The sequence below is a fragment of the Rana temporaria genome, chromosome 6, assembly GCF_905171775.1.
Source record: "Rana temporaria chromosome 6, aRanTem1.1, whole genome shotgun sequence".
Lineage (NCBI taxonomy): Eukaryota > Metazoa > Chordata > Amphibia > Anura > Ranidae > Rana > Rana temporaria.
Window position 1 is genome coordinate 163,019,056 of NC_053494.1, and position 17,743 is coordinate 163,036,798.

Sequence of the window (17,743 nt, forward strand, 5' to 3'; positions counted from 1 at the left end):
ACAGGTAGGTCTATAATAAGGCTTACCTGTAGCTACCCCGGATATCTCCTAAACCTGCACGCTTTAGGAGATATCCCCTGTCCCCTGCATGTGCCTATGTGATCGGCACATACGCACTGGAGCAATGGCATGTACATGCCGTTGCATCAGTGAATGTGCCGTTACCGGGGGCTCCAAGCGCGCATGCACGGGAGTGATGTCACGGCAGCTCCGGCCAATCACAGCACCGGAGCCCGCGATACCCGGAAGTAACATCGGGGGTGATGTCGCCGGCCAGAGTGGTGTACGAGGACCTCTGCGGGGGCTTCAATGTAAGGTAAGTAATTCATAATGAGCTAGTATGGCATTGAAAAATACTTTTTCTATGCAACATCCATTTTTTAGGCATTATGTTGGAATTCCTGGGTAAGGATATTTAAAGTGGAGTTCCACCCATTTTTTTATGTTTGTCTGTGCTGCATGCTCTAATCTCATAGTGTTCAGAATGGACAATTTTTATTTAATTTGTTGCTTGTAAATACCTTTATTTTGTAGTCCTTCATTACTTCCTCCTCCTTATTTGCCTAGGCTATTTGCAAGGGTTTCTGGGATAGGCATCATGTTTCCCAGTAGTCCTTGCCAACCTGACTGAAACCTATTATATTGCTTGTGCACTGAGCATGTGCGAGATATTCAAGGCTGAAATCCAGGAAGTCATACAGTCTGGCTTCATGATGCCCACACTTAAGATGGCCACGGTCTATTTCTAGATTATAAACTATTTAAATGCTGTAACAACCTAACAAAACGGACCTTAGTTTACAGACTAACTTTACTAGAATACATTAAGCTTGTGTATTACAGGGGTATTTATATTTAAAAAGTGAAATTGTGGGTGGAACTCCCCTTTAATAAAAATCAGAAGACATCTGTTATAAACTTTGATTCTCTATGCACATAAACATTCCTCAAATATTTTATGGTGGGAAGTGTAAATGACTGGGCTTGTTTCTAAACTTGGCTTATCTCTTTACTGAAAATGAAAATGCTTGCCAATTGTCTTCTAATTTTGGTGTTCTTTTGTATTCAGATGTCATTGTTTTACTGTTTATTTTATTGAATCATAGGGAAAACTGGGCTTGGGTGATGGAGATGAAAAAAATCCTCCTACTTAAGCTATACCTGTTTATCTGCAGTCTTCTCTTCTCTGCAGCCGTTCAAAGTACAAAAATTATAAAGCTTGTCTGACCTTTCAGAAAACAGAGGGCAGAGTGCTGAAGTTACTCACTGCAATGCTCAGTGAGGAGAGCTGATTGGTGGGTAGAGATACGCCCCTTCACACAGAAACAGAGATGAGGCTGTCAATTACGGGTTGCATTATGGAACTCCCTTCCCTGTCACCTTTTTTTCTCTTGGTGTCAGGAAAACTTATCAGAAGTTATTAATGCTGATAGCAGAGGAACGAAGCAGCACACGGAAATGACACTTGGTGCGATTACTTGACACAAGTACACACTATAGAGTGATATACTTTGTTCATATTTCATGTCTGAGGTTTACAACCACTTCAAATGTGTGTTTCCATAGGGCTGGAATTTTTTATTTTTAAAGAAAGTGAAAGTGTTGACTTTTTTTTTACTGCAGGTATAAAACACCCTTTTTCTATTTTATTCTTTTTATCAATGATAAAATTACTATTGTTTTTTTTCTTTCTTTTTATTCATTGTTATATTTGATGTCACTAGCTTCCAGAACACACGGTATACTGTAAATCAGTTTAGTACTATGTGAAATGATTGTGAATGGTAAGGTAATTTTGCATTGCATCGTGTTTTACTTATGCTTTCATTTCAGGTGATACTAAGAAATGTGCCTTGCTACAGGGTTGAAAAAACAAATATAGATTACAGGGGTCTATTTGTCTAATCTAGGAGATAACAATTTACTTTTTAACCACTTAAGACCCGGACCATTATGCAGGTAAAGGACCTGGCTAGTTTTTGCGATTCGGCACCTCGTCGTTTTAACTGACAATTGCGTGGTCGTGCGATGTGGCTCCCAAACAAAATTGACGTCCTTTTTTCCCCACAAATAGAGCTTTCTTTCGGTGGTATTTGATCACCTCTGCGGTTTTTATTTTTTGCGCCATAAACAAAAATAGAGCGACAATTTTGAAAAAATGCAATATTTTTTACTTTTTGCTATAATAAATATCCCCAAAAAATATATAAAAACATTTTTTTCCTCAGTTTAGACCGATACCTATTCTTCTACCGATTTTTGGTAAAAAAAAATCGCAATAAGCGTTTATCGATTGGTTTGCACAAAATTTATAGCGTTTACAAAATAGGGGATAGTTTTATGGCATTTCTATTAATATATATTTTTTTTTTTACTAGTAATGGCGGCGATCATTGATTTTTTTGTGACTTCGACATTATGGCGGACACATCGGACATTTTTGACACATTTTTGGGACCATTGTCATTTTCACAGCGAAAAGTGCTATAAAAATGCACTGTTTACTGTGAAAATGACAATGGCAGTTTAGGAGTTAACCACTAGGGGGCGCTGAAGGGGTTAAGTGTGACCTCATGTGTGTTTCTAACTGTAGGGGCAGGGCTGGACGTGTGACGTCAGTGATCGTCGTTCCCTATATCAGGGAACCGACGATCACCGACATTGCCACAGTGAAGAACAGGGAAAGTGTGTTTCTTCAGCTCCTGTGATCGATCGCGGGACACCAGACCGGTGATTCCTCTCCAGCCTGACTTGCATGCACACGTTAATGCAAAAAAACATCCGACCAAAGCTTTGTGCTTTTCAGTCCGTTACAGCATGTCGAATGTGCTATCTCCATTCTGAACGCTAGTTTTACCAGAACGAGCGTTCCCATCTAAAACTTGATTCTGAGCATGCATGTTTTTTTACCCCTTTAGAAAAGCATACACTCAACCGTTTTGCGCGACGAGAAAAAGACTGACTTTAAAAAACACGACGAGAAAAAAAAGAGCTGGTTTAAAAAAAAATTGCGGCCCCTTTTTTAGTCGAGAAAACTGCTAGGGTGCATACACACGACCGGTTTTCTCGACCAATATAAAAAATGGCAGTTTTCTCGCTGTGAAAAACGGTCCTGTGTACGAGGCTCTAAAGTAGTTGTTAAGGCAGAAGGTTTTTTTTTTTTTTCATCTTAATTCATTCTATGCTTTAAGATAAAAATCCTGGGCCAGATCCACAAAGAGCCGCCGTAACTTAAATATTCTGATTTAAGTTACACTGCCGCAAAATTTCTACCTAAGTGCCCGATCCACAAAGCACTTACCTAGACATTTTCGGCTGTGTAACTTAAATCCGGCCGGCGCAAGGCGTTCCCAATTCAAATGGGGCGAGTCCCATTTAAATTAGGTGCGCTCCCGCGCCGGACGTACTGCGCATGCTCGTGACGTCATTTTCCCGACGGGCATAGCGCGAAATTACGTTACGCCGAGCTTCGTGAATCGCACCGGGTCAAAAAAATTGCATCGGAAAAAAAAAAAAGATACGGCGGGAAAAAAAAAATAACAGCGTCGCGGGTAAGAAGGGTCTACTTTTACAAGGTGTAAACAGTTTACACTTTGTAAAAGCAGCCCTAATTTTACACATGCAACTTAATACTTGCGGAGAAAAAACGAAGCTGAAAAGCTTTGTGGATCTCCGTAAGTGCTAATTTGCATATCCGAAGCGGCATTTCGACACGAAATGCCCCCAGCGGCGGATGCGGTACTGCATCCTAAGATCCGGCAGTGTAAGTCCCTTACACATGTCGGATCTTCTGTCTATCTCTTGGAAACTGATTCTGTGGATCAGTTCCAAAGATAGAAACAGGGATACGACGGCGTATCAGTAGATACGCCGGCGTATCCCTTTTGAGGATCTGGCCCCCTGTCTGCAGCAGCCCCTCTAATACTTGCCTGAGCCCCATCTAGATCCAGTGTTGTTGCATGAGAGTATATTAATGAGGGAAAAAATTGTGCTACTAATGTGTATAAGCTGCCAACATCAATTAGTCTTGTTGCATGAGCGACTTGGCTGTCCGGACTCTCTCTCCTCATTGGCTGAGACAGCAGCAAAGCACCATTGGCTCCTGCTGCTGTCGATCAAAGTCAGTGAACCAATGAGGAGAGAGGGGGGGCAGGGCCGTGGCCGCAGCTCTCTGTCTGAATCAATACACGGAGCTGCGGCTCAGCTTGGGTGCCCCCATAGCTAGCTGCTTGCTGTGGGGGCACTCAGCAGGAGGGAGGGGCCAGGAGCACAGAACAGGGACCTGAGAAAAGGAGGAGCTGGGCTGATCTGTGCAAAACCACTGTACAGAGCAGGTAAGTATAATATGTTATTTAAAAAAAAAAGGATCCCATTAAAACCACATTAAAGTAAAAGTAAATTGCCAGGGACAGCAATTCCCCCTCGAAAATGCTTTGGCAGGTGGGTGGAGTTGCAGCAGTTTTGGCACCTAGTTTCTCATGAGTAGAAGATGATTCAGTGTAAGTGTAGATTGACTTTCTGTTTGTAAAGAAATATATACATTTTGTGAAGTCATATTCTGTAAATGCGCTAATAAAGTTATATTGAACACTGCAAAGTTCTTCTGAAAAGCATCAGCTCGCTGTATGGATGTTAGCACTTTTCTGTGAACTTTGAGAACTTCTTCCATTCGTTTCTAAAGAGAAAGTTTTCCCCTTTACCTCTAGAATGAAGTCACCCTGCTGAGAAATGAAGTGGCACAGCTGAAACAGCTTCTTCTGGCTCATAAAGATTGCCCTGTAACCGCCATGCAGAAGAAATCTGGCTATCATAGTGAGTAATGTTCCATTACCCATGGCCTTGGGCTACGTCGGTGAAATACTGCCAAAATGAACCACGCTTCTATTAATACAGGGAGGTGCACATACACTTCTAGTGTTTAACATTAAATATTGAAAATAGGGGAAGGTTATTGCTCGCTACATTTAGATGCTGTTTAAACAGAATTCATTTCCACTCTCCTCTGAGTAATATTTTTTTGCTGCACTTGATTAACTCCACTGTATGTCTCTAGCACTTTAAACATTTTTTTCAATGAATGCTGTTTAATTAGTATTGTATGTGGACAATCCCTTAAGCTATTGTATTTCAGCTTTGGGGTGTAGAGTATGATTAACATATGCAGAACACACTCAAAAGCCCCTCTAGTGTGGAGAATGATGCATAAAAATATATGAATGTGGATTTTGACAGTTTATTTTCATGCTGGGATTCATGCTGCCTGAACCTGGAATTTATTCCCACGCCTTGAATTAAAAATGTAATATTTTAGTTCTACATGTACAGAATTTTGATGTATGGCTGCTTTGGAGGTAACTGATGTCATAGCTTACAAATGTTTTAATTTTTGCTTCCTACAGAAAAGTGTTAAAGTGTAGCCCAAATATAGGCATTGTTGGGTTTTGATGGATAAGAGTATTTCTTAAGCTGTGGCTGCCTGCATAAGAACAAAATAGTAAATAGGTTCCTAAAATATTTTCCTTAAAGGAGAAGTACAGTCTAAGCTTGTTTGTGGATCACAGGCATTCAGTTCTTTCTGACATCAGAGACGGTTCAGGCTGGAGAAAGATGGCAAACCATATGGTCAAGATCCACCCAGAAGCCTGAACCGGCTCAGATTCTCAGCAATCCACTGAGAGCCTGAGCCAGCCACTCCCGCCTCCTCAACAGCCCAGCGCTCCAGTGAGTACAGGGGGGCAGAGCATAGAGGCAGTGACTGACAGTCACCAGCTCTCTGCTCACAGAGCACTGAGAACCAAGTGATCAGTGGTCTTTGATTGCTCGGTTCTTAGTCTAAGACCCTTTTCACACTGAGGCGTTTTTTTAGGCGCTTAAAGAAAGCGCCTGTAAAACGCCTGAAAGAAGCTTCATCTGCAATCCCAATGTGAAAGCCCGAGTGCTTTCAGAGCCCTTTCATACTGCCAGCGCCCAAAAAACGCTGGTAAAGCTCTGCTAAGACCCCTTTCACACTGGGGGGTTTTAAAGGCGATTTGGCATTAAAAAAGGGACTCAGTGGGAAAAGGCGCTTTAGGAGCGGTGTATTCAATGCTCCAAAAGTGCTGTAAAGAAGCTGCTTGCAGGACTTTTTTTTGACGCCCTGCCAGTGCAGCGCCTCAGTGTGAAAGCATTCGGGCTTTCACATTGGGATTGCAGATGAGGCTTCTTTCAGGCGCTTTACAGGCGCTTTTTTTAACGCTAAGATCCCTTTCACACTGGGGCGTTTTTCAAGCGCTTTAGTGTAAAAGCACTCAGGCTTTCACATTGGGATTGCAGATGCAGCTTCTTTTATGTGCTTTACAGGCGCTTTTTTAACGCTAAAGCGCCTGAAAAATGCCCCAGTGTGAAAGGGGTTTTAAAGCCAGCAGGGGGCAGATGCTGCATCGTTCCGATGCTGCATCCACTTACTGTAGCGGAGTATGATTAAAAGAAAAAATACCCAAATGTCTCTTTTAAATAAATAGGGACTGCCAAAGAACACCTGGACTTCCTCCACGCCTGCTTTTCTGGTACTGGGAGCCCTCTCTGTCACCAGTTGTCTGGCTAGAAAAGAGCAACCAGGTCATACTGAGCAATTAACTAGTTCAATATTGTTGAATGGGGTATAAATACGCTAGCTTGCAAAAGTAGTAGTTTACCATCATCGAAAAGTGAAAGTAGAAGAAAATCTCAAATTTTGGGTTGACACCAGAACACTATTAGAGGGAAATCTTCCATTGGGGACACTAGTTTTGGTGACCCTGGTGACACCCTGGTATTCCCTCACTTTTTAAGGGATTTCCTCCCACTTTCTGTTTTGGCTATGGGACAGGAAGTCCCCAATGGGACACAGATGACAAAAAAAAATGATAGGGGTTAATATAACCCTCCCTTACTCTATTCAAAATGGAAAAAAATACACGTTTGCTTTTTAGTTGCGCTTTTAACATTTAAACATTTTGAAAATATTTTAATTTGATACAAGTTAAATTTGAAAAGCATTTACCCAGATAGTTTAAGATATGGTAGAACCACTTGTGCCTGCAATTACAGCTGCAAGTATTTTGGGCTCAGTTTCTCCCAGCTTTGCACATTTGGATCTTGCAATCAGCTTTTGCACAATTTTGTTGGTGAAATTTCTCTTGCATTCAGATTGGATGGGAACTGTTGATAAACACCTTTTTTTTTTAATCTTGCCATAGATCATCAGCTAGATTGGAAAGGACATTGTCTTACCATAATAAGACATCTAGATTCTGTTTTTTTTTTTTTTTTAACCACTCTGATGTAGATTTGGCTGTGTGTTTACATTTATTTTTAAGGTATTGCCACAGGTACAAAATGCTTGTTAAATCCCCCAGTGAGTCCGTTGCACTTCTTGCAGTTTTAATCTATGCAGTGGTTAGGTATTTTTTTTAATGTCAGAGCAGGCTGTAGCTCTTTCCCAGGCTGAAGCCCAAATTGTGGGTGTTCTTATGGGGAAGAAGACCAGCACTGAAGCCCCCACACACTCTACTATCTGCAGCCCTCTATGTAATATTGCCCTGTCTATGCCGCCTTTGCTACCTTACTTGTAAAATACTATACAAGCCCGCAACAACACAAGCCAGATACTACAATTGTCTCAGAGAGACTAGTGTAGTAGGTCATGTGTGTTGTTGGGCTTGTGTTTTTGTGAATGGCCATGCTTCTCTGCAGCTGCTGTAATTCACAAGCCAACAGCCTAGTATTTTATCTCCTCTTGAAATGGCATGAAAGTCTGGGCGCAGTCAAGCTAGTGATTATGTACATGTAAGGGATCAGATTGGGCTGTATGATTTAAAAGGGGATCTTTCAGAGGAGGGGGAGCAGGGCCTTTGCAGGCTCTGTGTGCTCTCTTGGAACTGGTGGCATCTCCATTGTCCAGTGTTGTTCAAAAGCAGTAGAGGTCGGTGGGGCCAGCTATCCGGCAATGCTGTTTAGAAACCTTAGCACAGATTTAAAGTGGTTTTAAAGGCCATTGCACAGAGCAGGTAAGTTAGATGTATATTGTTTGAAAAAAATAAAGTTTACAATCACTTTAAACTTTTTATACATGTGTCAATACTTTGATACTGGAAGGTAAATTCTTATGCCGCATACACACCATCACTTTATGTGATGAAAAAAAATGAAATTTTCTGTGAAGTAAAAAAACTACGTTTTTGAAACTTCAATTTTTAAAGACTAAGTTGAAGTTGAAAAAACGATGGTGTGTACACCATCGTTTTTTCACAATGCTCTAGCAAAGCGAGGTTACGTTCACCACTGATTTCCATTAAAGCTCGCTTCATAACTAGCTTCTGGGCATGCGCGGGTATAAAAACGTCATTTTAAACGTAGTTTTTTGCTACACGGACAATTTCTGTGAAGTAAAAAACTACGTTTTGAAAAACGACACATAAAATTGAAGCATGCTTCAATAATTTTTTGTCGTTTTTCACAAGACATAAAACAACGTTTTCCCCGACACACGGTCATTTAAAGTGACGTTTTTAAAAACGTCGTTTTTTTTCATCACATAAAGTGATGGTGTGTACGCGGCATTAGAGACTGGGAAAGGCTTGCCCTAGAATTGCCAGCATTGATATGTCATTGGGTTTATTCATCTTACCCTCAATCTTGACCAGTTTCCCAGTCTCTGCCAATGAAAAACATCACCTCAACATACCACTCTTTTTCACTTTGAGGGGGTACTCGTGGTTATGTCCAGTGTTGGCTTTTTGTCACACATAGACTTATTTTGGCCTCTTTAGATCAGAAAGTTTTTTTTTTTTTTCTGTAGGTTTTGTGTGTCTGCCGCATGCCTTTTAATAATATTCAGATAGGGTTTGATATGTTTTTTTTTTTGGTTTTTTTTTCAATAATAGCCCTCTTCTTATCACTCTTCCAAAAAAGAAAAAAAATCCATCAAAAAATGTACTTTTTATCATAAGTCTGACTTACAGTTGTCTCTTGGAAAGATGTCCTCCTTGCCAAGTCATTAGATTTTGATTATAGGGCTGCCATTGTGACAAATAATTTCTATTATATGGTAAATGCTGTATATTTAGATTTTTTTTTCTTTACATTTTTAATAATGGATTCATTTTCCAAGCTATTATTAAAAATTGTTTTTTATATATAACCCAGTCCTAATGATGGTTCTCATCAACTGTATTAGGGAAAGGAAAGATGAACATGACAAGTTTGAACACTTTGTCCAATAATTTCTATTCACTCAAAAATAAATCAGTATATGCAGCTGTTTGGGTGCGTTTTCACCTCCCTCTCAGTTCACTTAATAATGTATACTTGAGCAAGCTTGCATGTTTAGAGGACACCCAGCTGCTAGACTTGTTGCTGTGCAATATGTCCATATCTGCACATCTAACCTTTGTGTGCTTATGAGCACCTTTTTTCTTAGACTCTTTAGGCTTGATTCACACTGGTGCAATGCGAGAACCAGTGCGATTCCTGTGCGGGTTCCCGCATTGCACCTGAATCACCGGAAGTGACATCTTTGAACCACTGCGGGAGTCAGTGTAAAGTTAATGTCACCTCCAGATCAGATCGCTGTGAGATGGTGCAGGAATCGGATCGCATAGGTATGAACACCGATGCAACTCAATTCCAGTGCAGACCAAAAAAAGGGTCCTGCGACATCTTGGCGCGTATGCAATGCGGTTTTCAGCCACACAAGTTGAATGGCAGAGTTTGCATCGCACACACATTGCATGTGATCTGCACAGCAATGCAGTGCAAATCACATGCAATGTCTGTGATCGCACAAGTGTGAACCCAGCCTAATTCACACTGTTGCATTGTGATGTTGCGGTGGTGTTAAGTGGTGCATTCCTTTTTTTTTTTATATACGTTTTGATTCGTTGGGCAGCTCAGAGGCGTTTACAGCTGGATTCACTTTGTTGCAGTTCGTTATCTAATTGGATATCCAGTAAAAAAAAAAAAAATCATAACTTACATTTGTGTTTAAGGCCTTTTTCACACAGGCATACTATATTGTATGTCCATGTGAGGGCCGTGTTTGCTCGGATAGGTGTTCTGTGCATTTGTGTGCAGGCAGTCATTCATGTCAGTTGGGTCTGAGTTCAGGGCTGTGAACCTGCACCGACACGGCTGTCATATTGGGAGCATTGGCTGTGTCCATGCAGTAACTACATCACAACTGAAATGAATGGGACTGCCTGCACGGGGTTGCACAGAACATCTGTGCATCCCTGTGTGGTCAAACACAGCCTGTGCATGCGTATATGCTATAGTATGGAGGCCTAAGGTGCAGCTGACCAGATATGGAAAAAAAGAACCAGCTAATTGTTTTAATTTTCACCATTGTCTAATTTACCTTCAATAACGATGCCATTATCCAATGCATGATTATGCCTACATCATCCTTATGTATACAAATGGAATATACAGTGCATAAATAGTTGTCATATTTCTTAACATCAAGATGTGACTAGTCACCTCAGTGACATTTGGAAGGTTAATTGAGTCTTTCCATTTCTTTTTCTCTCGCGTTTTTGGCTGTGATGTACAATGTTCCAACCAGCTGCTGCTGCTGAATAAATGGCCAATTTTGGTCCCTGGTACACAAATTTTTAACAAATAACAAAGCTGGGAATGCATTAGGCAACACTCATAATATATAACCCACAGCTTTCTCCTTTATGATTTAATGATATTCCGGGATATTTGTAAATGTGAAGATTGTCCCTGCCATATGCAAGCACTTCATTTTAATTTGCCAGTGTCAGTAATTCAGGAGGATAAAGAAACATTTTGTATTGCATGCAAACAGTTCCTCAGGTGCTCACGATAAAACTTAATAGCCTCCATCTTTACTTGTAGTCATTTTAAGCTGTTTTATCAGAGCAGGCAATATTTTTTAATTTAAAAGAATTGAGCGGTAAAGGCAACTTTCCATTTGCCATATATATTGAGAGAGCTGATTTTGTCATTTCTGAGCTGATAAATCTTACTCCATGGATGCGCAGTCATCTGACAGGGCTGCAGAATAACATTTTGCAGTAAATTGGATGGGTATAGGCATATGTTGGAGATTGGTATTAACAATGATTGCAGGGAGGATGAGGCTATTATCCTTTACATCTGATAAACCCACATAATGTCAGATAGACGTTCCCGAGATCTGGCATTGTACGCTCTGTTTGTCTTTGATATGCTTGTAAACAAGCTGGGTGTATTTTAATCCGGCCAAGAATGTATTTGTGGCATTGCACAATTATTATAGCTAAATTCACTGTCATAATATGGAATTGGGTTGCATTGAATAATTACTGTATGCTGATATTTGCTCATACAATACAGTGTTTTTCAATCAGGCGAAGCACATACTATACAATTTTATATTTAGAGATAGATATCTAGATGTGTGTGTGTGTGTATATGTATGTATATATATATACACACACACACAGTTGTATGAAAGAATTTGCCCCTTCCTGATTTAAACATTTTTTTTGCATATTTGTCACACTTAAATGACTTGGATCATCAAACAAATTGTATTATTACACAAATATAACCTAAGTAAATACAAGATGCAGTTTTAAATGATGGTTTATTTGTTTAAGGCAAAAAAGCTGTCCAAACCTGCCTGGCTTTATGTGAAAAAGTAATTGCCCCCTAAACCTAATAACTGGTTGTGCCACCCTTGGCGGCAACAACTGCAATCAATCGTTTGCGATAACTGCTAACTTGCAGAATTGTTTTAATTCATATACATTGGAGGGTTGTCCAGTGTAAGGTCATGGTACAGCATCTCATTTGGATTTAAGTCCAGGCTTTGACTAGGCCACTCCAAAACCTACATTTTTCTTTGTTTGAACCATTTGGAGGTGGACTTGCTGTTGTGTTTCGGATCATTGTCCTGCTGCATAACCCAAGTGCACTTGAACTTGAGGTCACATACTGTTGGCCGGACATTCTCCTTTAGGATTTTCTGGTTGAGTTTAGAATTCATGGTTCCATCATTTATGGTAAGTCGTTCAGGTCCTGAAGATGCAAGATCATCATGCTACTACCACCATGTCTGACTATGTTCTTGAATTTTTTTAGACTGTTGTACATGATGTGTGACTTTTTGTAAACTGTTAGCGTGCTTCACTTTGTCAGACAGCTTCTATTTATGTGATTTATTGATTCAACAGGTCTGGCAGTAATCAGGCCTGAGTGTGGCAAGTGAAATTCAACTCGGCTTTCCAAAAAATTGTGGTTAAATTATTAGGAAGGGGCAAATACTTTTTCACAACACTGTATATAGGTGTGTGTATGTGTATATGTGTGTGTATAAATATATATAATTAATAACTAATAAATAAATATATTAATATATATATATATATATATATATATATATATATATATATATGTGTTGACTTTTGATGGCCATACCCTAATCTAATCTCTTTATATGTTGTCGAAGGATTGGAGTGCACAACCTGATATAATTTATAGCTGGCCACACAAATAGATAATTAAAATAAGTTAAAGTGGAAGTTCACCCTAAAACTAAAATCTGTAAATCTACGTGCATCCATATTTTAAGACTAACCCATCTAAAGATAGAAGAAATCACTATACATACGTTTTCTGAAGCTGCTCTGGTCCAGTCCAATGCTGAGTTGTAAATGGCGGATGCACAGAAGGCATCCGACAACAGAAGCCCCATAATAACTCTATGGGTAACATCACTTTCAAGACATTTCCCAGCCGTTGTCAGCTGTCTCCTGCACAAAGCTTTCACCGCTGGAAAACGGACCAGATCCGCTTTAGAAAAGGTATGTATAGCGATCTCTCCTTTACAGTGCTAAATAGGTTAGTCTTAAAATGTGGATGCGAGTAGATTTACAGATTTTAGTTTTAGGGTGAACTTCTAATTTGAGGAAATGACCCCTGTTAATGTAAAGGAAAATTTCAATTCAACCATCTTGTCATCCTAAATTTTACATTTTAATCATTTTATTGTAAGAATCTGGTAATTTTCAAATTTCCTTTTAGCCTTTATTTATCTTGCCACAGGACTTTCTACTTTCTGGCTTGGCAATGTGTTTATATCTAACATTGAAGTGAATATGTCTAGTCCTATAAAAACTAAAGTCGGCCATACATGGATTGAATTTCAGCTGGTTGAGCAGGGACCGGCCGTATTTCAATGAATGTATGAACAGGCTGGTCGTTCAGAAGTTGATCTACCGCATCAATGCTGCTCAATATTGCTATTGGGGGGCTGATAAGTGTGTTCTGATACCGTGTTTCCCCGAAAATAAGCCCGGGTCTTATATTAATTATGCCAACAAAAGACACAGTAGGGCTTATTTTCGGGGTAGGTCTTACCATGTAATGTGATGTCTTTAATCCCCCTCTCCCTCCCTGCCTGTCAGGAATCCCCAGTGTAAACCGAGTTAAAATGCTTGTACAATCCTATAATACACTCTATTACAGTAGTATATAATGTACAATGTGTGCGTTTCTGTAATATAATTGTGCCAAATACCTTTGGTATAGAGCCGCTCTGCACTTCTGTTACCCGTCGGAGCTCTCTTCCCCGCAATTATATTACAGAAACACACACATTGTACATTATAAACTACTTTAATATAGTAGATTATAGGATTTTACAAGCATTTTTAACTAGGGATTATTTTAGGGGTAGGGCTTATATTGCAGCCCTCCTGTAAAATAATGCTAGGTCTTATTTTCAGAGTAGGTCTTATTTTTGGGGAAACAGGGTAGCAGGGAAGTCTCTGGGCTGTCAGAATATAGTAGCTCATAGAAGTAATTTTCCCACCATTGATTAGAAATTTGTTGGCTTTTCCAAAATTTATCAACATGCCCGATCACTCAAATTCGAAGGCTGCACGAAAATCAGCTGTTGCTACAGCTCACTAATGATATGAAATTTTAAAGAAAATTCTTGGTTAAAATTTTCGAAAGAAAATTAGTTCGAAATTTGCCTCGTGTATGGCTGGCTTAAGAATTGGTAAGCTGTAATATAACAAATGTTTTCTTTTGGGTTTATTACCACTTTAATATTGCCCTTTTTACCACTTGCCCACCGGGCCTATTCTGGCACTTCTCTCCTTCATCTAAAAATCACAATTTGTTTGCTAGAAAATTAATCAGAACCCCCAAACATTATATATTTTTTTTTTAGCAGACATCCTAGGGAATAAAATGGCAGTCATTGCAATACTTTTTGTCACACCGTATTTGCGCAGCGGTCTTACAAGCGCACTTTTTTTTGGAAAAAAATCACTTTTTTGAATTAAAAAATAAGACAACAATAAATTTGGCCCAATTTTTTTATATATTGTGAAAGATAATGTTACGCCGAGTAAAATGATACCCAACATGTCACGCTTAAAAATTGCGCCTGCTCGTGGCATGGCGTCAAACTTTTACCCTTAAAAATCTCGATAGGCGACGTTTAAAAAATTCTACAGGTTGCATTTTTTGAGTTACAGAGTAGGTCTAGGGCTAGAATTATTGCTCTCGCTCTAACGATCGCGGTGATACCTCACTTGTGTGGTTTGAACACCGTTTTCATATGCGGGCGCTACATGCGTATGCGTTCGCTTCTGTGCGCGAGCTCGTCGGGACGGGGCGCTTTAAAAAAAATGTTTTGGGGGTTTTCTTATTTATTTTTATTTAGTTTATCATTTTTTACACTGAAATAAAAAATGATCACTTTTATTCCTATTACAAGGAATGTAAACATCCCCTGTAATAGAAAAAAGCATGACAGGTCCTCTTAAATATGAGATCTGGGGTCAAAAAGACCTCAGATGTCATATTTAGACTTAAATGCAAAAAAAGAAAAAAAAATGAAACTGTCATTTTTTCAAATGACAAAAAAAAAAATGTTTCTTTAAGTCGCTGGGCGGGACTGACGTTTTGACGTCACTTCCGCCCAGCAGAGGTATGGGGACAGGTGGGGTGCTTTTTCCCTCACTCGCAATCCCCACACAGCTGCCAAACAGACCCGATCGCCTCCGCCGCTACCGACTGCTCCGGTAAGCCGGCGGGAGGGGGGCCCCCTCTCCCGCCACCGATAACGGCGATCTTGCAGCGAATCCGCCGCGGAGACCGCTGTTATTAACAGAACCACCCACTGAAGAGATGGATATGTCGGTTGTGGCAGAAGCTGCTGCCGTTACCGAGATATCCATCTTTAAAAACAGGACGTATTTTGACTATGGGCCGGTGGGCAAGTGTCCACTAAAACCATCATAAATGAAGACGAATGACCGTGCATATTTTTCCTAGCCTCCTCCTCCTTTACATTTTTTGCCTAAAACTACAGGTGCTCTTTAAATGAAAGCAGCCATAACTCTTCGCCAATATGGTGATTTTCCATTTATTCAGCATCAATCTTCTACTAATGGTTAGATCAGAACATCTGCTATAAAAGTTGGGGTGTCCTTACAACCACCTTTACACAGGACATTAGTAGAAAACGTGTTCACTAATAACCGCTTGGATCATGATTGCCAGTCTCTTTAGAACATAGCAGCGATCGGCCTTAACTCTTCTATGTGTTAAAACATCATCATCATTATCTTACTATTCCAGTATGTTTGTTGGTTGGCAGAGCAATTTGCGCATTTGCCATGTACAATTTACAGTGATGTATTTTCTTCCTCGTCTTAATTATCTTTTTAGGATCTGTTCGGAATTGCTAAATTATTAGATTCAGCGTATGCAATAGTGGATGTTTTTCGTGTCCTGAGCCCAATTAATTTGTACATCTCTGGAACAGCTGGTGGCATTTAGACTCTAAATAGTGCTTATTCTCCTGAGTGCACACCATTACAGTCAGGTGTTGGAAACATCGCATGAGCTATTTAATGGAAAGGCAGCCCCATAAATGTGAAAAATCATCTTTATTTGCCACAGAATCATTGCAACGCGTGTTTACATCACATCTATAATTATATTGCATTAGTTGAATTAAAAACTGTTTACACTAGAAAATTTCAAGAACAACCCTGCGCCTGGTAATATACATTAGAGATCACAGGGAGAAGACCATTTATTTCAATTGTTTCAGTCCAGAATGGAAAGCAGAAATACGGGAGGTGTACCAATTCAGTAAATATATTTACTTTGATGGTGTGTGGCCTAGCTGTGCCATATGTTTGTAGTTCAGCCTGTGCAGGAAATATGTTAATATTTAAAGGAGGCTATTATTGAAATAATGAAAATATATAAAATCTATACATAGCACAAATATTTTTATTGTATTGGCCAGCCCATTTTGATAAAAAAAAAATCTTGCCCTATCGTCTACCCGGCTCCCATCCTCAGATCTACCACTTTGTTCCTATGCAAAACTAAATAATTTCAAAGCGTTTTTTGAAACAGTAAGAAAAAAAAGCTATGCACAGACTGGTATTTTGTTTTTTGGCCACAGGAGCCTAGCTCAGTTGATGCAGGAACTTCCACTGGTGGATACAAATATTAGCACCCTAACCCCTGACCTCTAAGGTATGCTTAAAGTGGTTTTAAACCTTACTTCTACCCAGTGAAGTGACTAGCATCAGGCGATGCACAGAGAAGTAAGAAATCCTCCGACATAAATTGTACCAGTTTTATCTGCAGCACTCTCTCCTCTATAGCAGTCTTTTTCAACCAGAGTGCCCAGTAGGGTTGCCATATCATCCCTTTAATCCAGGACACATATTATGCAGGTTCTGAGGCTTATTTAATGCAGATAAGGCACCAAGTGAGTTTAATTACCACCTTAATTAGCCACAGAACCTGTATAATTAATGTGTGTCCTGGATTAAAGGGACGATGTGACAACCCTAGTGCCCAGGCACCCTGGGTGCCTTAAGGTTTCTTCAGTAGTGCCTTGACAAAATGCCTAAAAATTGCCCAAAATGTATGTCCGTCAGACTTGACAAATAAAGATCTGTGTATACAAGCTTTTGGTTGTGTCAGAGCTGCTTTGCGTGCCAACAGGAATTTAAAGGCAGCTTGATGCAGCTAAGGGTCTGTCAGCAGACTTTGAGCTTGTGTTTATGGGCAAATGCACCTATTTCTCCAGCATTTGACATCAGTTTTGTAACCTTCTGGGATCCTAAACAGTTATTGACAGATTATTTTAACCTGCATGTGTCCTCCTAAGCTGCATCAACCAGCTTAGTGCTAGTTCACACCAGATGCAGTTCCGTGCGCTTTTTTTCTGCACTAAAAATGCAAGCAGTGTATTCCAATTGCTATAGTTCACAACAGTGCAGTCAGTTTCCGGTGCAGAAAAAAAAGTAGAGCGCGCTGCATTTTTTCTGCACAGAACTGTACTGGAACCTAGTAAATTGTATAAAAAAATGCACTGGAACTGCATGTGATGTGAACTGTAAGCAAAAACGTATCCGGAACGATCAGTTTCTGGTGCGGAAACTGACTGGAACGGACTGCATTGGTTTGAGCTAGTTCCATTGGAATACATGAAAAATTAAAATACATGAAAAACCATGTGCATGCATTTTTAGTGCTGAAAAAATATGCACAGAACTGCATCTTGTGTGAACTGGCCCTTAAGCTGCTTTTGTATACTTATTGGGGTTTATTTACTAAAGGAAAATCCACTTTGCACTACAAGTGCACTTGGAAGTGCAGTTGCTGTAGATCCAAGGGGGACATGCAAGGAAAATAAAAAATAGCATTTAGCTTGCACATGATTGGA

At 39.8% G+C, this 17,743-nt stretch overlaps 1 protein-coding gene across 4 annotated transcripts in view; it reads left to right on the forward strand.

Annotated features, from left to right (window-relative positions):
• The window catches only part of ATF2 (activating transcription factor 2), a 162,910-nt gene that overhangs the window by 126,464 nt on the left and 18,703 nt on the right, over window positions 1-17,743 (forward strand). For all 4 annotated transcript variants that reach the window (XM_040357703.1, XM_040357704.1, XM_040357705.1 and 1 more), the window contains exon 13: window positions 4,707-4,812. In XM_040357703.1, coding sequence (XP_040213637.1) covers window positions 4,707-4,812 — 106 coding nt within the window. The remainder of the gene's footprint in view (window positions 1-4,706; window positions 4,813-17,743) is intronic.